This window comes from Astatotilapia calliptera, chromosome 19 (assembly GCF_900246225.1).
Source record: "Astatotilapia calliptera chromosome 19, fAstCal1.2, whole genome shotgun sequence".
Classification (NCBI taxonomy): Eukaryota; Metazoa; Chordata; class Actinopteri; order Cichliformes; family Cichlidae; genus Astatotilapia; species Astatotilapia calliptera.
This window is the reverse complement of record NC_039320.1, coordinates 22,425,383-22,449,215: the sequence shown is the minus strand read 5'-3', so window position 1 is coordinate 22,449,215 and position 23,833 is coordinate 22,425,383. Positions and strand designations below refer to the sequence as shown.

Here is a 23,833-nt window from a genome sequence, read left to right as displayed (position 1 = left end):
GAAGACAAGCTGCTGAGGTTTTGTTTTAGACATGGTACTGATTTACTGTTGGCAAAACCGGGTATCTTTTTTTTGTTAATATGTAATGTAAATAATGATCTATTGATTAACTTTACATATTTTGGTCTGCTGTTAGTTCATTAGTTAAAATACTAGCATCTAAAAATGAGACATTTTGAAGAAAATGCTACTTTGTATCAAACAGAGCCAGGCCAGAGCTCACTCGGATATTGATTTGTGTTTATCAATGTTCAGATCAATCTGGGGAGAGTGCACATTTATTCCAGTCTGAAGAGACCATGGATTTAAAATGACGGGCAAACACAGGGAGCAACAGAATTTCTGACCTTTTTAGTCGCAAGTTTATTGCTCATCAGTAGGATCCCATTAAAATATGAAGCACCTTCACTGTAGGAACTTCATGAACCTGAAATAATCTAAGAAGGTGCTATCAAGTGAAACCTTTTTCCTTTATTATGACTTTTTATACTGGCAGATATGAGTTTTCTAATGAAGGCACTGCCATATTAATGTGTGCCGCACTCATGCAGTGGACTGTAAAAACAAAGACCCACCCAAGTATTGTTTATTTCATGTCTCGTTTCAGAGGCATGCTGTCATCAGGAGCACATCCATTCAATTGTAGCTGTAGCCAGCCTTCCTTTGGGGCATCCCGCTGTTGCGATGCCTGCATGGATATATCATAACTCATGCATCGCTTCAGTTTTGGTAGCTCAACCTGAAACATGCTTGAAATTTGATTCAAGCAACACATCCTCTGTTCATCTGAGGCCAGATTATGTCATCTACAGCCTGCGCTCCTTTGTTTGAACTGATGAGGATCATCGGTGGTATAAGTCCAAAAGCAAATCTTAACCAAATGTTTAATTCCTGGATGCACAGGGCAAGATTTGAGGCCAAACACATGTGTAATCATGTGAAATCAAACACATGCTCGTAGGGCAAATCCCTAAATAAGACAGCGGACTGACACATGGGTCCGTCCCTCACTTAACTGATGCACAATGGAGAGTGTCAGCATCACCGGCGGGGCGTAAAGTAAGCTGACAGACAGGTCACATCAGGAGGCAGTCGTGGTGTCAGCTCGCTGAGCGCTGTTCAACATGTCTCCTCCTGTGACTGACAACTGCCCCCAATTAACCTCCAACTCAAATACAGACAGAAACCACATATATGTACACCTGCTCTCCTTCTCATTCACTCGCTGCCTCACACATATCCATACACACACCGACGTAGCGCGCAGTCTCTAGGCGTGTGTCAGCTGTGGAGCTTCGTCTTTATTCATACGGCACTAATTGACCTTGTTTTCAGGGGCAGATACGCAGCTCATCCTCTGCAAACAAAAGCAGTGTTTTCTTGCTGCACAGTCATCTAAATTACTGCAGGGCAATAAATGAACAAACAAATAAATCGACCCCCTGAGGCTCATCCATGTTTGCTTTTTCGATAAATGTTCAGTTCACTAAATTATTCAAGTTAACCCACGAAGAGCAGAACATTGATTTATTTTATTTTTTACTTTCACTAAGCGGAAGCAAAAGGAGTCTCCTACCAAACGTCGCTCTGGGTCCCTCTAGTGTGGCAACAGAGTGAGTAGAAAAGCCTGTGGAGTGTCTTCTCTCATCTAATCAGTTCAAACCGAACTGAGACCTCGTAACTGATTGGTATCGCTGAGTAATCGCAATTTCCATTACAAGCAAAAAAGGCAGTTTGGTTTATTGACATTATATTGTGAGAATTTTTTAACATTGTGGAATTACAGTTCACTTGTATCACGTAAAATATGAATATTCTGAATAATTTTAGATCTCCACCGATAATTTTGATTGATAAAAGCTATTAAGAGGAACATCCTTGGCACTTATACAATTATATAGAGCATTTTTAAAATTCTGGTTCACTATTTTTTCACTATATTATATCTACACCTGTAAAGGTGCTTTGAAGATGAGTGGAACAAATTCAGAAATTCATCATGACATAAAAGTAGTCATCAGTACTTTTCAAACCAAGTATATCACTGTGACATTTTGAGTCATTTTGAAGCCTCAGCATTAACGTCTTAATGCTGACATAAAAAAAATAAATGGCCTGTATTTGTATAGCGCTTTACTAGTCCCCTAAGGACCCCAAAGCGCTTTACACATCCAGTCATCCACACACACATTCACACACGTCTTTTTTTGTTGGAGCCAGAGTGAACCATAATTGCACAAGAGGGCATTGCAAGTAATGTGCTAACACTAGCAAGTTTTGGTAGCAAAGTCCACCCATAAACTGTATATTGGTGTTTCCAGCCTCTTGGGGCCCTAGGCAAAATTCACAGGATTCCCCTCCAGCCACTATCACCACCAACAACATTCCTATTAAAGGAGAAGTAAAACACCACTCTTGTTGTCCTTGGGTGTTTTTTTTTTTTAAAGAACAGAATCATGGACACCACTGGGGACAGGATTAAGTGGATTAAGTGGGGTCAGCTCTAGTCTGTTCATGCTGGGCCTGCCCACTGCAAAATTTGCACAATGACACTGGTGTAGTTTAAATTTTGTTTTAAAACTGTGTTGCAGACTGGACGGTCTGTTAAAGTATTTTAAAGGATAGATGCTCCAAAGTCATCAGCATCACAAACACAGCGAGAGGTCAGGTTTTGTGAGTCGGGTGAAAGCTCTGTCTGCCTGTTTCAGCATGTGTCAGTCAATATAGCTATGACACTAGCTAACACTGTAATTAAGTTTAAATTGATAAAAAAAAAAAAGAGAGACTATTATGTTCTTTTTCTTGCTGTCAGAATGTGGCTTCCCCCTCCCTGGACAATGTAAGACGGAAATGGGAGGAAGAATTGGGGCTGGACATTTCAGAGGTTGACTGGGGGGGGGGGGGGGGGGGGGGGGGGGGGCTGTAGATCTAGTACACTCTGCTTCTATATGTGTGAGACACGGATTGATACAGTTCAAGGTGTTGCACAGACTGCATTTGTCAAGGGAGAAACTGGCAAGAATGTACCAGGGGGCCGATCCGACCTGCCCCAGATGTAAACAGGTACCAGCCAACTTATGCCACATGTTCTGGTCTTGTTCCAGGCTGAAAGACTTTTGGGCTAACATCTTTAGAACATTCTCATTCATTTCTAATAAGGATATGGAACCAATGCCTCTGACAGCCATCTTTGGTGTGGCACCGAGGGAAACTCAACTAACAGCCTCTCAGAGGAAGGCAATAGCATTCGCCTCATTGCTGGCTAGGAGATTGATTCTACTTAACTGGATAAAGGCAACACCGCCATCCCATAAACGCTGGGTGGAGGAGGTGATGGCACACCTCAAATTAGAACATCTCAGATTTACTATACAGGGCAACACCAAGAAATTCTTTAAGGTCTGGCAGCCTTTCATTTCCTATTTTGAAGATGAGTTTCCTTCCACTCCATAACTGGCAACTCCCCCCCCCCCCCCCCCTTTTTTTTTTTCTTCCCCTTTTCTTTTCTTCCTCTGTCTGGGTATAGTTTTGTCTTACACTGTGCGGTAGGACTTGAGTTCGAGCTTTTCTGTATGAATGATATGCTTTCTGAAAACTCAATAAAAACACTTTGATTATTATTACACGGCCTTTGATCAGCCAGCAGAGGGAAGCACATCAATGCTTCACTGGGATACATTTCCTGTGTTTTTAGGAGTCCAGCTCTAACGCCTGCATGCTGTCGGGCGATATGGAGAAACGACAGCAGATGAAGGACGACCTGCAGCGGTGCATAGACGCACACAAAGGCGAGCTGCACAGTCTGAGTAGAGACATTTGGAGCAATCCTGAAGTCGCCGGTAACGAGAAACATGCGCACGACCGGCTTGTCCGCTTCTTTTCTCAGGACCAGACATGGACGGTCCAAAGTCACTACAAACTTCCGACCGCGTTCAGGGCCAGCTGGGGTCCAGTTGGTGGAGGGGTGGGAGACCCAGTGTTGAACGTGGGGTTCCTGTGCGAGTATGACGCCCTCCCAGGTATCGGCCACGCGTGCGGGCACAACCTGATAGCAGAGGTGGGCGCTGCGGCCGCTGTGGGGCTGAAGGCTGCTTTAGAGAACCAGACCGAGCTCCCGGTGCCTGTGAAGGTAACTGTCGCCGGGTTTAACGGACTTAAACAAGTCACACCATGAAAACCGAGTGCGACACACTGTGAAGCTGAAAAAAATCCCAAGCACTCCTTTAAATCCCCAGCTCTGTTTGCTGCAACAAATGTAATATGATGTGAATAATTAGTCTCATTTTTAATTTTTTCAATAATAGGAAATAAACTTCTATCTTTAGAATATGTTATGATTAAATGTCTTAAAGTGGTCTCGTGTAGGGGGGTGGATTTGTTACTCCAGTCTTTATTTAAAAGCGTTTCTGTTTTGATGAAAACTCACATCTACTAAAAAAGAAACTAACATTCCAGTGAGCAGACCTGACATTAAAATATTCTTTTACTCTTTATTATAGATAACTGTTCTGGGAACTCCTGCCGAGGAGGCGTTAGGAGGAAAGATTGAGCTAATCAATGCCGGGGCCTTTGCTGATATTGATCTTGTCTTCATGGCTCATCCAGCTCAGCAGGATGCTTCGTTTCACCCTTGCATCATAATCGAAGAGTGAGTTCTTCTTCACTGCTTCATTTCAAATTCTTTTACTTCTCTCTTAATCTCTCACAACGAACACCTAACCTTCACATTTCTTCGGGAACTCTTAACCGACCGTGCTGATGTTACACAGGATGTTAGTGAAGTACTATGGGAAGGCGTCTCATGCAGCTGCATACCCTTGGGAGGGAGTGAATGCCCTGGATGCGGCCGTCCTGGCCTATAACAACATCTCTGTACTCAGACAGCAGCTCAAACCAGACTGGAGGATTCATGGTGAGGAAAAGCTGTGGTAGGGTCACTTAAAGCTTCAGACTTTAGTGTCGACCTTGGAGAAAACGAGCATCTCATCTTTGATCCATCCTAGGAGGAGACACAAATCCCGGAAGGAAAATAAAACCCTCCTCTTTTCAGTGCCGTCAGGTGCCTCCTTATCCTTTACTTCCTCATAGTTTATTAGTTCATCTAGCCGATAGCTAGCTCATCATTATCTGTCTGTCCATTCACATTCACAGGAACTGGTATGCCTCCTTCAGTAGGGGTCAGAACTTTCATACAATGATCACCTGATAGGTCTTCAACTAAATTTTGTTTGTTGTTTGTTTGTCGTTTTAAAGGTGTTTTTCCATTTTCATACGATAACCTCCATGCACACTGCTTATAATTTCACCAAGTTCTCCTAGAATCATTAATATGGTTTATACTATCACATGCTGATGTGTTCACATGCATTATATTGACTATATGCATATTATATCATGCATAGTACTAAGTTACATATACTTTACAGCTGCAGGAGGTTCTCTGCTGTAGAAACACATGCCATGAAGCTCCCAGCATACAGTTTTTGTACTGATCTTAATGCCAGAAGAGGTTTGCACCCTGCTGTGTAGCTCTATGTGGTCTAACACTTCATGGCTCAGCTGCTGTGGTTTCTGCACGTTTCCACTTTGCAATAATACTTCTTAAATTTGATTGGGACATATCTAAGAGGGAAAAAACTTCACAGACTGACTTGGTGCATCCTGTTACAGCACAATACCCAAATTCAGTGGGGTCTTTGGAACAAACCATTCTAAAACAATTGTTGGTCTTTGACGTGCCAGTGGATTTTAATACTCATTAGTTTGTGCAGTGCAGTCCCCCAAAGACAAGGCAACTTATGATTTTCTTTCTGTATCACACACTTCACAGTATCCTGTGAAGTGTGATTGATCATGAGCCGGGTGAGCTGCTGAATTATTGACGTTCTGATTTTGTCTTTGCTACAGGCATCATCAAACACGGAGGAGAGAAGCCCAACATTATCCCGGCATACACTGAATTAGAGTTTTATTTGCGCGTCCCGTTGCTCAAAGACCTATGTGACCTGAAGGCTAAAGCTGAAGCTTGCTTCAGGGCAGCTGCCGGAGCAACCGGTTGCCAAGTATGTTTATGTAAAAGCGTCTTCAGTTTGCTTTCCTGTATGTTGGAGACATGTAGAAGCAGTCTATGTTGATACAGCAGTGCTAGAGAGTACTGCTGTTATATAACAATCCCCCTTTTTACCACATCTCCATAATTACTGTCCAAGTGCTGAACTTGTGTTACATAATTCATGATTATCTTCAGGCTCCTTTTCTCCTTCGTCTGCATGTGCTTCAGGCAGTTTACATTACTATGCATGCATGGCCTTATGTGCTGTTAAACATGACAGGCCAAATGTGCTATGGTCTTACATTTACTTGCATTTAGGTGGAGATCACCTTCCCAACCCCTACCTACTATAACATTCTACCTAATGCCACACTGGCAAGCATGTATGAAAGCAATGGAAAAGCTTTGGGAATTCACTTTCCAGAGCAGACAGCCAGCTTCTGCGGTAAGCATAAATGACAATATTATAAATCACTTCTGTCCCTGCTCTGTGCAAAAGAACTGTATATGACAAAATGTCTAACAGCAGAACTGTGATTTAGTGTTTTTTCAGCATTGTTGTTCACTGAATCGACACTGAACCACTATCACAGTGAATTCTAATCACCTGGCAGGTTCTACAGACTTTGGCAACGTGTCATTCATAGTCCCTGGTATTCATCCGTTTTTCTACATCTGCACTGATGCATTAAATCATACGGAGGAATACACCGAAGCAGCAGGTATTTTGGCACGTGGCTTTTGTGAACTGATGTTTTATAATTAAACCGAATCAGACTGTGATAAGGGAAATTTAGCCATCATCTCTTTCATGTTTACTCTGTGCTTTATATTTCTTACTCTGCCAGGAGCTGAAAAGGCCCAGTTGTACACCCTGAGGACAGCCAAGGCCCTGTCTATGACAGCTGTGGATGTAGTGTGCTGTCCTGATCTGCTTAAGAAAGTGAGAGACGACTTTAGACTGGCCAAACTGAAACAGAAGTGACTGGAAGGCAGTGATTGTCATGGTCCTGGGTCCTTTTGACCCAGCGTTTTGTGTTTTCTATTAGTGTGATTGTTGGTTCTGTTCTTCCTCTGTTTAGTGTTTACTCTGTCCTGCCCGTGTGTTCCTGTATTAAGTCCGCGTTTCTTAGTCTGTGTCCTTGCATGTGTAAGTTCCTGTTTTATTGTGAAGGTCTGCGTCTTATGTGAGTGTTTTCAGTTCGCCTCCCTAGTCTCGTCACGTTAATCACTCCCAGCTGTGTCCCCCACCTGTGTGTAATCTCCCCGTGTTCTCTGAGTGTATTTAAGTCGTGTCTTCTGTCTTAGTAGTTGCTGGTTCGTCTGTGTTGTTCCCCTCCATGGTCTCGTGTATTCTCCCTGCGTCTCTGTTTCTCAACTCAAGGTTTCAGGTTTGTTTTTGCGTAGCTTTTCCCAGTTTAGTTTATTCTTAGGTTTTGGTTTTCTTCCTCCTTGTCCCTGTTTGTTTCACCCTTTTGTTAATAAAGCTCGCTCACAACTTAAGCAGTCTGCATCTTGGGTCCGTTTTATATTCTCACACGGCCTGCCTCGGCACCCTGTGACAGTGATAGAACTCCCTCGTGACACTGAAATTAGAAATGCATCTAGGAGAAATTATAAGGTTTAAATAACAACAAGTAGGCACTTTATATTTTTTTGCTAAAGATCCTTGAGCGTAAGAGAAAAACCCCACAACAATCAGATGGTCCCCTATGTCCAGGCACTTGGTGACAGTGAGAAGGAGAAACTCCGTTTTAACAGGAAGAAACCTCCAGAAGACTCAATATCAGGGAGGAGCAGAATCAAAACTGGGAGAGAGAAAATAGACCAAACTGAAAGCAAACGATAGAAAGAAAAAAGAAATGTAATCGCATGCTGTAGTGCATCATTGGAACTCCTCCAGCAGCTTCGGTTCCACAGAAGAGAGGCCTGAAAGCTGAAGACTCTGCCTCCCATTCTACATTTAAAACTCTATGAACCACAAGTCTCTGGTAGGACAATATGGTACTATGACTTCTTTAAGATATGAAGGACTTTGCATGTGAGGAGAGGGATTTTAAATTCAATTGTGAGTTTAACAGGGAACACATGAAGGCATCTAATATCTTTCTAGTCTGTGGTAATGGACAACATGAATTTACTGATGATGAGTTTGGCATACACTCACAGTTTTACACCACAAACCTCTAAATAAATCAACCCTAAATGTATTACTCTATCCACGGGTAGCCCTATTGTACTTGATTGCATGATCATACTACCTCTCTCTCAGTCATTGAGATTTCTAGGCGTACTTTCATCAGCTACACAGCTTGATAAAAAATCTTGGCTCTTAAGAGTGGGCCCAGATGTGGTGGAAAATCAGGTTATGGACATCTTTTTGATGCTTTATCCTTTTCTGCCAGCTTTGATGTGGTGATGCCTTTGTTCGCATTTTCTTTCACTAGATTAGAAGATGGTGCACAAAGTTTAAATTGACACCTTCGGGATGTTGCTTGGATCAAAAAAAACAACAAAAACATGCTTCAGCATATCCCACTCTCTCACTTTTCTGTGAGGAAAGCCTTAATGTAATTGTATATGTATATATCCTTTTACACACATGTGAGTGGTTAATGGCATTACATAATACGCAGTGTATATGATTTGTTTTAAATGCTCATCAGCACTCAGACATGTGCCAGAGCGAGAAGAAAGACCTTGGAGCTGTGAGCAACCCAGTGACTAATAACAGTAAAGACTTATCCTCCAGGACTGTTTAAATATACTGTGTAAGTGAGCAGAAAAATGTGATTAAAATAAAGGGATCAACTGTGTTCAAATGATCCAAAGTGTTATGTTTTAGGTTTTAAGCATCTCTCTGTTTCTACGATGTTCAGCACTCAAGCTCCGATTTTCAGAAACCAAAACATTTATTAAACATCTTCCCATACATGACAGTTTTAAATACCTGTAATATTTTTTTAAAATATCTTTTGCCTAACAAAGTATAAAGTTGTTTTTAAGCTGAAAAAGACGTTAAAACTAGCAACTATCAGGTCACAGCGAACCTCAAAGCCTCACAACACCAAACAGAGGAGATGAGCTTCAGTTGTATTTAAAAAATAAAAAGAAGAAACATTAAAAAATAAAAAGAGTTAATATCATAGTCGGTGCATGGGACTTCTAAACATACATTTTTACATTTGTTGTTTTAATAGACTGCATTACTTTGCGTTTTTTACTCAACGTTGTCAAGTCACACAAACGGAGCGCAGTAGCTTGACATCAAAATAACTGCATTGATACAAATTTCACAAGAAAATTGAAGCTAAACTGAATCATATTAACATGCTGCAAAGAAAACGTGGAACTTCAAGAATAAGCTCTGAATTTGCCTTTTTTTAAAAATAAAAACATTTACTTTCATTCAGATGTTTATTTGCTTTCGTGCAGAGTTGGGAGAGTGTGGTGATATCACTTTCATGTCTGCAGTAAATATGAAGGTCTAGCCAGGAGACGGCTGAGCTGAGCACACAAGACTGGGGAAAAGGGGGAAGCAGCTGGGCGAAATTTGCCAACTACCACCTCAAAGGCTGACTAATTAACAAGATGTAATCTGTTTTTTTAATCTTTATAAAAATTGACATTCTGTTGGGAATTTAATTGCCAGACTCTTTCTTGCCTCTGAGCGTTAACTAGGCAGTCATACCGTTAGAAAAATAGTAGGACTTCTGAGTATTAGCTAAGCATTTATACCGGTAGAGAAATAGTAGCACTAATCCCCCTATAAAACCAGGCTTTTATGGTTGTTTCTGTATGGATTCAGTCAAAATATATAACTTGCTGTAGTTATTATAGAAATGCTGGACAGAAACAAGTACCTTGGCTGTTTAACCTGGTTAGGGTTTTTATGCTAAGCTAACTGGCTATTACTGGATTTAGCCATATATTTAATTACAAGTATGAGAGTGGTATCAAGTTTCTCGCCGCTATATAACAAACAAACATATTTCTCAACATGTTAAATTAAACCTTTAAATATTTTTAGTCTCTTATTGATTGTCAGGTGTAGCTCATAAGAAGAGGAAAAAGGATCCGTCTATTTGCTGGCAATGCTAGCCAATGTCAGTATGTTTTCAGTTCACACTTTCGGTGTTGAAAGTGTGCTTAGAGTCACTGCATCTAGAACTAGAAGTAGTTAGCCTGAAGAGTGACACAAGTCCATGTACGTGCATCTCTGCGTCCTCGGGCGACAACAGCATTCAGACATCTTTCTGTCACCAGAACTATAGATACAGCAGAAACCAGAGAACTGATGAAGTGACTATCGATGACTGTCCTGTTAGTTGGTCGCTCATATTTCTTTTTTAATCATCGGTGTTAAGTGGCTGGGTCAAGAAGGCAATGGTCACCAATCTGTTAGTGGTCCCCATGCATCTCATGCGCAGTTTCTCTGTCCCAAACACTTCAAGTGCAGCATCATCTTTCCTGAGCTGAGCTCCTGCTGTCCCAGCATGCACAAAACAGCATTTCATGCATCATAGGTTACAAGTAGATGGACCAGTAGATGATGTTAAAAAGGATGTAGGCTCCAGGAAAGACGACCCTTGAGTACTTGTCTATGGCATGGGTGTCTATCCAGATGTTCACGTAGCCTCTAGATGCCTTCACCTGGCCTGTGATCTGTGGGTCGTTCAGTGCCACTTGGGCCAAAATTCGTTCCTGGCGGCCCCCGTTTTCTGGCAACCCATAATTTCCTGTGATGTTGACATCTGTGGACCCATATCCAGTGATCTGGGGGTCGATCATCATTTCATCAGGGTTGCCAATGCCGCATGTACATGGAAGCTAGCGAAAAACACACGAAGAGTTATGAATTACAGTAGACTTTCTATCATTATAAATAAGTGAATTCCTCCTATATGTATGATTGTCTGTACACTCATGGCCTTTAAATAACTTTGGTAGGAAACATTTATGGAAGGATGTTTGTGCTGGAAATCTTCCTCGGGGTACGTGGGCAATTTGGCTCCATATGCTGCAGCAGTTGGCAGATGAAGAATACCAATATAGTTAAAGAGCTGTAGTCCCAGAAATAATTTCCCATAGCCTTGAGAGCAGCTTAAAGTAAGCCAGTTAAGAAAATATATCTGTTTATTGGAAATGCATATAAATTATTAAATCATGTTTTCATCAGTTTATAATTATTTTAATATGGAAAATATTTCAGTATAAAATTCAGGTCAGCCTAATCAGAGTCGACTTAGACGAAACTATTATTACGTCTCGTAAATGTTTCCATCCTTGGTTTTATTAACTGTATTATTTGCAATAACCATGTACCAATAACAAGATTCAAATTAAGAAAAGTAGAGCATTTTCACAGATTTGTAGTACAATTAAAATTGAGATATATTAGGTATATAAACATATACACAAAGTGCATCTGTTGAAGGTTGTTACTTGTGCGGCTCTGTAACATTTCCAGCTGCTACTTTTGACACTAATCACTAGTCTGCAGTGCACGTTCAATGTCCATCAGTGTGTCAAAACAGAAACCCTTCATCTTGAATTTCAATTAGCATCTTGTGGAAGAGGAGGAAGTCTCAAGGAGCACTTTCTCCAGCAATGTCAATTGAAAAGTTGCGCACACTTATCTTTGGGCTTGAACATTATAGACTCTTCCTCTGAAAACAGCTGCTTGGTCTCTCAGACCCAGCTGTCATCGATATGATCCTCTAAGTGAAAGTCTGTTCATTTTGACACTGATGTTGTTCACATTTCGTGCCAGTTTAAGGTTCGTGGTGAAATTGCAAACTTGTGTCTGTATAATTTGTCAGAACAGACTTTTGCGAGTGATCTAAAAACAACTATGCTGGAAACAGCTTTGCTCTTTAAGGTATGATTGGCCAAATGTAAATAATTTTTTTGTATGAGCAGAGCATTTTGATCACTTCTTGTAAGCAATGACATATTAGATTCCCTTATTTATGGTCATGATGATAATGTTTTGAAATGCTCAGTTAATAAAGTAATTCCAGTACAATGCGAGGTAATATACAAACCTGAGATTTACGACATGGCCAAAAGCTTCAAATGAAAATTTTAGAACTACAAAGGGAAAAAATGTACTGTACCAAAAATATGACGTACTGTGGAAATTCGAAAATTAGAAATTAGAATGAATATCAAACAGGTAAGCAGTTACAGCGCCTAACCTGTCATAAAACAAGAAAACACATATTTTAGAATTCTGTAAAAAACTTGTTTAAAACTAAAAATTGTATTATTATTTATCAGTTAAGTAACAAATGTTTTATTCCCAAATCTGAGCCAGCACACAAGACTTTAATCAAGTATAATATTTTTTAAAACTAATAGTTCTGTTCAGGAAATGCAAGCAAAATAAGTAATTTGAGATTCTAATTAAAAAAATAATAGTGTGCTTTATTACTCTAAATTTGAAAATGAATGGATGACTAAAATAATTATATTTTAGCATTAACCACTAAATACATAAAAAAAATAAACCTTACATCGGGCAGTGGACAAACAAATTTAAGTACTGTTTTAGGTTGTAGCTTTCACAGCTTATCCAAAAAAAGAAAAGAAAAATCAGATATTTGCATCCTTACACTACTTCTAAAACTAAAAAAATGTGTCAGAATAAAACATGCTGCTGCATAAGTCATTACACAGATGTGGTGAAGATAAAGTATCTGTGTAAAATTTGTCAGTGTGAGCCATTAAAAAAAAAATCAAAAGTTAAGTCTGTTCTTAACCAGAGGCAAAGTCAGAGGAGGAAAAAAAACATGAAAGGAACACTTACTCTCTCCCTCAGCTTCCTCTCTTTCCTCTCCTGTACGGTGGAGAGGTAGTTCACCGCTGCGTACTCTATCACCGAAAGGAAGACAAAGACAAAACTGACCCAGAGGTAAATGTCCACAGCTTTGATGTAGGAGACCCGAGGCATCGAAGCATTGACCCCGGTGATGATGGTGGACATGGTCAGCACGGTGGTGATGCCTGAAGGGAATCGAACAAAGTTTAGTCACAGCTGTGTTGCTATTTAGTCTCCCACAGACTAAATAGCTCAGAAATGGCTACATTTGGGGTGTAATAAATCAGAATCTTTATGTTCACTATAGACTTTGGTGAGATTCCACTAATAGCTTCCACCTACTCACTGTGAAAGCTGATGGGAAACTGGGGGTCTGGACCCCCTGAAAGGATTTGAGATGATTAGTGATGAGGGTAAGGAAAAAATGCACTAAATGTCTTCCCTAAAATTTTTCCACTAGTAAGATTTGTCTCAGCTCAGATAATTATTGCATAATACTGTGAAATGTACGATGATTCATGCTTTTCCTAGGCTGAATTCTAATAACCCAGCTCGTGTCAGTCTTTTCTGCTAGCACCACTTGGCTTAAATTGGGGGTTTTGAATCAAACGACTGTCGGATGGATTGCCAAGTCAGCGCTAAACTCCCTGTATAACTTCACTATCAGCTAAAGATTCAGAGTCTTTAGTTTCTTAATAAATTCTTCTTGTGTTGGTAGCTGGTTAGCTAGCCTTACCATGCTAACACGCATAGTGATAATGATACGCAGTGTTTAGCCTAGTGTTTTCTAGCATAGCTGATAACTCTTTGCTTCAAGAATGAAATGGAAATTTTACTTATGTGGTACATTTGCCACTCTCACTGTGCTTTAGATAGAAAGAAGTACCCACATATAGTTTAGAACCTAGCATGCAGATGTAGATGATGGAGCGAGATGGAGGCAGATGACCTGCTGTGGCAAGCCCTAATGGGAACAGCTGAAAGAAGAGGAATGATCCTAACATGCATGGCTTTGGATTGTGGGAAGAAACTGGAAAGCACCAGTAGAAAACCCACTAGGAGACGGGGAGCATGGGGAACACGCGAGCTTCACAAGCCCCAGCCAAGAGGTTCAAACAAAGACGCTTCTTCTATTATTTAACAGTGCCAACCACAGCATATACAGTACTATGCAAAAGTTTGGCTCATTGATTATTTTGCTAGGAAAATGAGAAATAGATACAGTAATTTATTGAAATATGCAAACATACATGGGAACATGGCTGCAGACACTTATTGTTCTACCTCTTTCCTGATCTCTGTACACTGACAAAGATTTGATCCAAAAAATGTAAATTTAGATTCATCACCACATAAGACCTGTTGCCACTGATTTTTAGTCCACTTTTAATCCACTTTAGTCCGTTGTGTAATTTGCTATACCTCAGCATTTTCTCATTGTTTACCTTCCTTAAGAATTTTTGACAGAAACTCTTCCACTGAGATTATTTCTCATTAAGCTTTAGCAATAGTTCACGTGTCACATCTTTGCAGGATATTTCTTCTGTATTTCCATATTTCTTTCCCATATTTCTTTTCTGTTGACTTTCAGATAGTGTTCATCTGCTGTAGATTAGTGGTGTGCGGATCGATACTGAAATATCGATTCTTCCGATACCAGCAATTTATGTTCTAGAATCGATTCTCATATTATAATATCGATATTTTAGTACTCTGGGGTAAATTTGTAGTTTTTCTATTCAAATGAACGCAGTGGAAAGAAACTATACAATTCGGATCGTCTAATTTGGAAGGAACTACTTCCTCTTACGCCTTTCATAGTCATATGCGAAATACGGCTGTATAAATGTGTCGCAGCCCCTGGCGTGCACACTCACAACAATGGCTGAGCGCAAACAGAGTCCTGTGTGGACACGTTGTTGTGGCAACACCACTGACCTCGTCAAACACCTCGGAGTAAATCACATCACAGAATATGATAAGCTTATGTTGAGGCGAACTGAAGAGGAGGACAGGGACAGGTGCTGCTAGGGCGAGACAGACATCTCTCGCAGAGTCCTTTAGTGCTGCAGGCAGGCAACATGTTCAAATGGCGCACAACGTCAGTTTTTTTTATTTCTATATGATTATTCTGCATTATTAAGCAATAAAAACAAGTTGTCTGATGTCCTCTAATCATTATGAAGCAATATGGTTATGTTATTATTACAATTACATAATACAATTATATATTGTATTATGAAATGCAATGAAACATTAAGTTTTTGTACAGAGTATCGGTATCGGATCAGTATCGCTGATACCACCCTGAATTTTACTTGGTATCGGATCGGAAAGGAAATCAGTGGTATCGCACATCACTACTGTAGATAGCTTTTTAGGCCTTTCACGTCTTCTTTTCTGTCCTCACATTTTTTAAGGACACACTGCACATAATGCCAAGGTCAGCCAAGTTTCCACCAGTTAGCTCTTTGGGAAAGACTTGGTTGGTGCAAAAGATACTATTCAATGCATGTCAAGCTGTCTTATCTTATGGAGATTTTTCAAAGGCTCGGTTAAATAAATGGGAACAAATGTGTTTTTGCTGCTAGTAACAACGTGCCTGAAGATATAAAACTGGTCATTGTAAAGCAGCTCAACAAACAACAAAACATTCCTCTGAAAATGTTCAAACACAAGGAATTTTAAAAAAATGTCCCAAGTGCTCAAGAGAGTTACGAGAAAGTCTGACTCGTTTGAAGCAAAAAATAAAGAAAGGAAAGGTGGCTCAAGTCTTTTGCACAGCACTATAAACATGAAAAAAAAACCAAAACAACCCCACATATTGATTTACTTCATCGTTCATTTTTGAGCTTTATCTCACTCGGTGGTAATATGGCAAGAAATGAAGATAATTTCATTGGATTTCTGGAATGATCTAAATTACTGTATTAATATATAATCTAGTGTGTTCATTTGTATTTTGCAGTTTATTAGGTGCTGTTCATTGTTCTTTATTTTATGTCAGTTTAAATAATCAGTTTCATAAATGTGGGATAGAGCTCAGTATTTTTCATGTCTAATTAAAATAAAAGTAAGGTAAAATAATAGTTGATTTAAGTAGCACGGCGTACCTAGCGGTACCCTGGCGGGGACAGCCCTTCGGTCAATCCAGAACGACACCCAGGAGAGCATAACCATGAGAGTAGCAGGGAAGTAAGTCTGCAGCAGGAAGAAGAATATGTGGCGCCGCAGGGTGAAGTGGATGTACAAACGATTGTACCAGCCTAGGAAAAAGAAATATCACCATTATTCACACATTGTCATACGCTGGCTGGCATATATACCATATCAGTACTTTAAGCAGAGGTTCTCAGCTATTCTGGCAAAGAATGATAGGACACCAAATCCCTTTTATGCTTCAGGTTGCTCTGAAAAGTGACATATGATAATCAAAAGGCTGCCAGGCTCTCAGTGTGGCTTTCTAGCAGCATGCAAGTAGTTGGCAGGAGTCTGATTCATTTTGTTTCGTAGTAAGGATAAAATATTAGTGTAGTCGTTTTGGTTTATAATTCAACGGACACCGTTTTCTTGTATGGAAGATTTGATCCTTTAGCTGAAAAAGACTTACAAAGGGAAATTAGAATTATTGAAGTTTTAATTCAATTGTGATTTAGTTTTGCATGCATTACGCGCGCGTTTGTCGCATTTACATAATCGGTTGGATTTCGGTGTCTGACTTAGAAGTAGGCGGGTTGTGGATTACGGTACCTGTGCTGCTGTAGAAAGCCAGCTTGGTGGTGGTGTGAAATTTCTGGATGAGGAACTGGGACAGAGATATTCTGTCGTCTGTGTTCAGGGATTCGTTTCCTTTCTTCCAGTAAAGCATCAGGTCGTCATCTGTGTACGCATCTGCAGAGGAAATGTGAACAAGCCAAATCAGGACAGATAACGTAGGTCCGAAGAAAAAAACAGAAGAAACACGACAAAGGTGCCGAATCCAAAGCCCCAGTAGCTTCTCGTAGATGCTGAGAGTTTCAATTACAATCCTAGGACTTTCCCAGACTTAGGACTGGTGAAGTTATGGGAAAAGAATTAGAAAATGAAGAGAAAAGATTCCCAGAGAAAATAAGAGGTGTGTCTGACAAACATGTTTGGCCAGATTCTGTTCAATTCACTCACAGCTCTCAATCTCCAGCGAGCAGGTTTGGGTGTCCAGGGGAAAGCGGCTGAGATCCATGTTGCACATAGCAGTGACTGTGACTCTGCAGGGAAAACAGGCAGGACACATCAGAGGAGCAGGAATGTCAGCTTCAAAAATCTCCTTATGCAGGTTTCTAAAGTTCAAACTCAGGCTGGTTCTTTTGTGCATCATAATGAGACTCTGACTTGACGTGTCCCTTTTATATAGCCGTTTTTGAAAGAGCATTATTAAAGATGGGTTTTTTTCCAGGTCCCTTCTTATACAGCAGGGGTGTCAAACTCAAATACACAAATACAAAGTTGCGGGCTAACGTTAATATTTATTGAAATATATTTATTCCTCCAGATATAAGAATGAATCTTTTCTTATGGACTCAAACACGTTTTGCTGGAAAGCTGAATATGGAACAAGCAAAGCTTAATACTAAACAATATATATATTACCTGTATAACACCAGTAGGCCAGCTCTAATAGTAATTTGGTATGGCTTCGCAGGCCAAATGTAATTAGGCTGCGGGCCAAATTTGGACACCTATGTTATACAGTCTCCCACTGGAGGGTTGTTTGAGTTCTATCCACTCTCACACTTGTTTTCTCCAATTTTAATCAAGTGTCCTTATGCCACAGCGTCACTGGAACACAAACGGGTTTAGAAATGACTTTCCTGATTGAATAGAGGTTAAAAAATGACTTGACTTCTCCCCTCCACTCTGCCACGCTGATTAGAATAATCAAATGCTGTTCCACGAAATGCTGATGGACCTGCTGTGATGTTCCACACAGGAAATCAAAGGCGACCTTTTTAGAGATTTTTGTATGGTTGTGTGTTTTAAGGTTGTTTTGTTTCTCTCTTTTTGGAATGAAACCTTTTTATATTGTGGTGGTTTTCATAATTTTCATTAAGCCTTCCTTTCACTGTGCCTATTAAATATAAAGTGCTTGCGAAAAGCACTTTCAGGGTTAAAAGCTCTCAGAGTGAGCGAGTCTTTCTTTGCCATGTTAAGACACGCAGTGCGGTTTACCTGAGACTGTAGAGCACATTGCCGTCAGGATAAACCCTCAGCATGACGTTGTCGGTGGTGGTGTCGTGGATGAAAGAGCGCTTAGAGTGAACAAAGAACATGTCAGGAACCCAAATTTTCTTCACCAGGCGACTGTCGAAGGTCATGCTCTGGTTGTTGGTGCTTGGAAAGGAAAGCCGCTCGTCCTTCCAGTAATGACGCAGGTACAGCGTCATGGTAAAGTCCTGCAAGGGAGAAAGAAACGAGAGTGTTATAAAGTATTCGGATCTTCACTTTATTATAAACTATATGTCGTGCTTTGCAAAAAAAAGTCTAGCATTCGCATTCAATCTTGTGTCCCCTGGGAAAAGGTAAGTTATGATGCTGTTTGACTGATAATAATGACGATCAGTGTGTTGGTCACTACTTTATGGACAGTTTACGTGGTTTAGTCCAATGTTTCCCAACATAAAGGTCACAAAATAAATCCATGGACTCTTGAGTTAAAATGAAAAAGTGAGTATTCATTTAATTTGTGCCTTATCATCTCACCTGCCTTCATCAAACTCAGTAAAACTTCCTTAAACGGAGTTAAGAAATGGCAAGTTCTAATACTGCAGTAATTAAGGTGTAATTAAGGCTTATGTTCATATGTTTGAGTAGAAAACAATTCTAAAGAAGAGGAGAGAATTGTAGAGGGTTTAGATATGAGAATGGCACAATGTAATGGTATGCTTTTAATGTTATTCTAAAGGAACAGCAATATTCACACTCATGAGGTTGATGAGGTGTTGCTAGTGTTCCTCATCGCCATCTATGACAAAAGAGAAGTGCTAAAGCTGCTCAAACACTGGCTCAGAAGTTGTGATGAGAGTCATTAACGCTCACGTCACCCAGGAAATACTCAGCCGTGGCATAGACTGCTATTCTTTTTTAAACTCCTGACGAGACTAGCGTGTGAAAAATAGGACGTGTTAACAAGATTAAAAGTTTTAAATAACAGCACTGCAATATTTCTCCTTGAAATTATGCTGCCAAGAAACAGAAAGCAGCAAAAATAATAATAATAATGGATTGCATTTATATAGCGCTTTTTGAGACCCTCCAAGCGCTTTACAATTCCACTATTCAGTCACTCTCACATTCACACACTGGTGGAGGCGAGCTACAGTTGTAGCCACAGCTGCCCTGGGGCAGACTGACAGAAGCGAGGCTGCCATATCGCGCCATCGACCCCTCTGGCCAACACCAGTAGGCGGTAGGTGAAGTGTCTTGCCCAAGGACACAACAACCAAGACAGACAGAGCTGGGGAACGAACCGGCAGCCTTTCAGTTACAAGATGAGCTTCCCAACCCCCTGAACCATGGCCATGAATAAAAATAAGTCTGCTCTTATGGAAGACGAACAGTAGTTGTTTTCCTCTGCAAAGACAGGGGCCAAAGTGCACCTACCTTAAAACTGCACTCGCTATAACAGCTGACCACTGCATTGTGCAGCATCACACTTACCATGTCCACCTCTGAGATGGTATCCAGACTTTCAACCTGAACATCTACACCAACAGGAATTGGAGGACCTGAAGGAAAATGGCATCATATAAGAAATGCATTAGTGCTGACATTATTTTTCAGCAAGCAAAAAGTAAAGATGACTTACTACAAGCAAAAAGTCCTAAAGAAAAATGAATGCACTAATCGAAATAGGCAAGGACATGGTTTGTTTTTTCTGCCTGCTTATGGATGTGACAGCACCCACCACCATTTTTTTTTATTGCAGAAATGCAGCTTCTGACAGGAACCGTGATCTCACACACACAGAGCAGCCGCTCATGACATGATGGTTACAGTTTGGCTCCGATTTCTTCTTTTGACCTATTTCAGCCTTTGTACTCTGCATCACCACGATCATCCTCCACCAGCGCACAGATACAATCAGGTCATAATAACGGCTCAAAGCGGATCCGGCGGTGAGTAAAATACAGCGCTAGCTTTCCCTTCTAGATGTACCTGCTGGTTAAACTCGGACACCGCCAAAAAGGATTCAGCGAGGGGTCATCTGGTGTTGTTTTCAGCAGCAGCAGATTGTTGTGTGATTAAAAGCGCTCTGACAAAAAAAACAGCACGTGGCTTCCTTCTTCTTTTTTTAATTTATTTACTTTTTTGGTTAAATAGGGCACTCTCATATTATCTCGACAGACAGATGCATAAAGAGAGCTAAAAAATACATAAAAACATTACTACTTAGTGTATTTTCTGAAACAAAAGCCTGTGTGCCTTTATTTCAACATAATCCTAAAGAAAGCTGACATCAAATCCCTCTAACACGCAGGGAAGCGAAAGGAAATGTGTTAACACTCTGGTGTTGTGAAGCACTGAACTGGAAAAGGAAACTCTCGCACAACTTGAAAGGAGGTTGTCAGTCAAGAGCTTAACGCTCACAAGGAAGCCGCACAGATCGTATTCAGCTGCACTTGATCCACAAGGATGCTAATGTTATCTCTTTTTCTTTCCTAATTAATTAAGAGCTTCTGACCTCCAAACGCTGGCCTCATGGTGAAATCGTGGTCGTCTATTCTCAGGAGCTGCTCGGATTTTGTCATCAGAGATTTTGTCATGTCTGGGCTTCGCTTGTAAATTGGGCTGGAAAAAATAATAAATGCACAATAAACATGTTGTTACACAGATTTGAATGCTGAATATAACCCAGAAAAGACTTGTACAACTTACCTTCCAGTTTTGTGACCTCCTCCGCCATCCATCCTGGCGTCTCTTCGCAACCTGTTCCATTAAAATAGATATGCAAATGAGACCACCTTACAACGCAGCAGAGCTTTAATCAAAGATATTGTGATGCTTTCTTTTGTTTTACCTTAGAAATTCAACCTTTTCCTTTTTTTGTTGGTTGTAAATTCACATATTTATTTGAATACACTGAGGAATGCTTCGTGGCGTTTCTGTAGGTTACTTTCGAATACTATTTTTTATTCAGAGTCTGGGATGATCAAAGGCCAAATACAGCAGAAACTGTGTTTGAATATTGAATACCAAGAGGCAGACAAGCAGAAAAGCACCCTGGGTATATTTTTCTAGATTTGCTTTTTAATCGTGTGGAGATTTTTTAAGGTTTGTCTGTTGTAAATAACTGCTTTTAAATATGGGTGACAAAGAAAAGCAAAACATTTCGCCTTGGTGTCTGTAATAATGAATTTCGGCTCACTTTTTTTTTTACAGATTAAAAAAAAATAACGAGCCAATAATGAAAACCATCTGTCCCTGCACCCCACCCCCAGCCTAAATCTATGCTGCTCTCACGTGTTGTTTTGAACATTCTCCATTCCTAAGGAGATGTAGTACATCCGGTTACGTCAGGCACATTTCATCCACAAATCACATGAGGGCAAATAATGCCCATCACATCCAATTTAGAGCAATCCAGCTCTTTTCTGGTGTCACTTTTCAAGAGGGCTGCCTCTGTATAAATGTCTTTCAGGCAGCATATTCAGTCCGCACAAACACACACACACAGCGAGAGAATGATAAACTCCAAAAAAGCATAAAATGGATTAATAGAGTAGAGCATGCTGTGACAGACAGAGAGCCAAATCCCTGTGACAACTACAGACGTGCATTAAGGAAATACCACAGAGGAAGAGAGAGAGAGATGGAGGAGAAACACAAAGCAGAGAGAGCACAAGAGCAAAATGAAACAGTGAGAAGAGGGTTTCCATCGCTGCTGGCTCCAGCGCTTTCATGGGCAACGGGTGCTGGGCCCTCCTCGTGTGCGTCTATCCAGCAGCTGGTTCCTAATCCTCTTGGCAGAAATGCCTCTCCAATCCTTTCTCTGCCTGCCTACGCCACACAGCCTGTCTGCACACTGCTCTGCTCTATGGCCCCACATTGTTTGCTTTTTCAAATGTTTTTCTTTTTATGTTTTCTGCCGCCGCGGGCTCGTGTACGCACGTCACTGCAGAGTCTGCATGAGGGTTAATGGGCCATATTTGCGTGGCGGTTGATCTGGACACATTTATGTATGCCGGTCCACGAGGGCAGAAAGCAGAACGAAACATTAAAGTAAAGAAGAGGGCGTTCAAAGTTTATAGAACGATTCGTTCATTTACATTTGAAAAAAGCTTCACAACAACTACTGAACATTTGCTGCTAACGTCACAGAAATGAACCGCTTTACTCTTGGCTAATAGGCTAATTTGCTAACAGTTATGCACGTATAAGCTGAATTTCTAGAATATTAAAACATTTTTAAAAAAGCCCAACCAGTCAGCTTTAACCAAGCATGTAGCAACTAAATTTTGTCTTTGTGCGGCAAGGAGTGATTCTTTTTTCTCATTAAATTTTTTTCTTTCCAAGGAATCATCAGAGCGACCATTAAAATTGATCCTTTAAACCTCATGAAGGTTTTTCCTCAGATCTTTTCTTGACTCTGCTGTCCTACACAAATCCTCCCCCCTCTCCCCAACCCGCAGCTCATCCTCCTCAAGGCGGCGAGTGAAGAAAGTAAAACAGTTAACGCTCCCCCACAGCCCACGCCAGCAGCGCACAGACGCTTCTGCGATTTCACACTCAAGAGAAGAGGAGTGGAGTGATGAGAAACACAGGGAGAAAGGGTTTGATTTCTAAATACGCATATGTGATCCCCCTCCCTGCACCCCCCCCCCCCCCCCCTTCCCATGCTAGAAGAGAAATGAGAGATTTACATTTGATTTGTATTCACAGGCTGTGCATGTCAGAGCAGAGAGAGGACTGATGCGAGAGGACTTTTAACAAGTTCGGGAAGAAAACAACAAACAGCGAAACACAGATGTGATAAAGAAGACGACACTGGCATTTAAAGATTATGCAGCGGCTTTGAGCCAGTTGTGCTTCCTGTCTTTTTCCAGATTTTCCACAGACGATTACGATTGTGCTCCTCTTGTGCTTAATGATCTTCTTAATCATCTCGGGGCTCAGAGGATCACTTTAAATGACTGGAATTTCATCGTGGCTTGTTTACATCTAAAGAGGCAGCAGACACTGCCTCCAATAGCATCACACACGCTCGCTTACTATCCTTTAAACCTAAGGACTACTAGGTGTATCAAAGACCAGCAGATACATCACGTCAAGCTTGTTTATTTCACTCAGTTTTAATGGAGAGCCGATTGCTGTTTGGCATCAGCTCTGATCTATAAATATCACCAGTTATAGCATGAAAAATTGATACTGTATCTAAAGGCTGGGGGATTATGGTTTGATAGGCTTTGTTGAAAATATTAAGTGGATGCAAATCATTCAACGCTGATAGCGTACAGTTTTGCACTTTGCCGCTTGGTTAAATCTTATCTTTACCAGAGATTAAAGCAAATACAGTTTCTCAGCTGGGGCAGCTCTAGGCTAAAGTTGAATTATTTGCATATATTCTACAAGAAAAGCATTTATTTGTAAAAGCTACACTGGAACAGGCCAATCTGCACTGGTTATTTATGGGGAAAAGTGCATTTATTTGCAAAAATGTCAGGGTTGTGCGCTGATCAGAGTCTTGCTTTCATTGGGTTTTAACACCATCTGAAAGTGTGCAAATAATCTTGTAGTAGAGCTGATAGAATGACTTAATCAACCGATATCATAATTTCAATAATTATTAATATTCTAGCCATTATTTACAAAAGGTCTTTAACATATTCAGCTTCAAAATGTGTTACGAAATCTCACGAAATAGCAAACTGAGTATTTTTTCTGCTACTGAGTGGGCTGTTGGCATATTTCACCAAAGAAGCCAC

At 40.5% G+C, this 23,833-nt stretch overlaps 2 protein-coding genes across 4 annotated transcripts in view; one reads left to right on the top strand and one right to left on the bottom strand.

Moving 5' to 3' along the window:
* The first annotated feature begins 3,502 nt into the window (after positions 1-3,502).
* Positions 3,503-7,102, top strand: LOC113012076 (peptidase M20 domain-containing protein 2). Its single transcript, XM_026152036.1, has 7 exons — positions 3,503-4,129; positions 4,500-4,648; positions 4,770-4,912; positions 5,908-6,062; positions 6,371-6,497; positions 6,667-6,774; positions 6,901-7,102. The coding sequence occupies exons 1-7, from the start codon at positions 3,716-3,718 to the stop codon at positions 7,035-7,037; spliced, it is 1,233 nt and encodes a 410-aa protein (XP_026007821.1). The 5' UTR covers positions 3,503-3,715; the 3' UTR covers positions 7,038-7,102.
* A 1,843-nt stretch (positions 7,103-8,945) lies between these two features.
* Positions 8,946-23,833, bottom strand: part of LOC113011932 (gamma-aminobutyric acid receptor subunit rho-1-like) — a 21,492-nt gene continuing 6,604 nt past the window's right edge. For all 3 annotated transcript variants that reach the window (XM_026151802.1, XM_026151804.1, XM_026151801.1), the window contains exons 3-11: positions 20,787-20,837; positions 20,593-20,699; positions 19,569-19,636; positions 18,081-18,304; positions 17,037-17,119; positions 16,626-16,766; positions 15,989-16,141; positions 12,864-13,060; positions 8,946-10,882 (exon numbers count right to left, since the gene is read on the bottom strand). In XM_026151802.1, the coding sequence (XP_026007587.1) occupies positions 10,580-10,882; positions 12,864-13,060; positions 15,989-16,141; positions 16,626-16,766; positions 17,037-17,119; positions 18,081-18,304; positions 19,569-19,636; positions 20,593-20,699; positions 20,787-20,837 (1,327 nt within the window). In that variant the 3' untranslated portion in view covers positions 8,946-10,579. The remainder of the gene's footprint in view (positions 10,883-12,863; positions 13,061-15,988; positions 16,142-16,625; positions 16,767-17,036; positions 17,120-18,080; positions 18,305-19,568; positions 19,637-20,592; positions 20,700-20,786; positions 20,838-23,833) is intronic.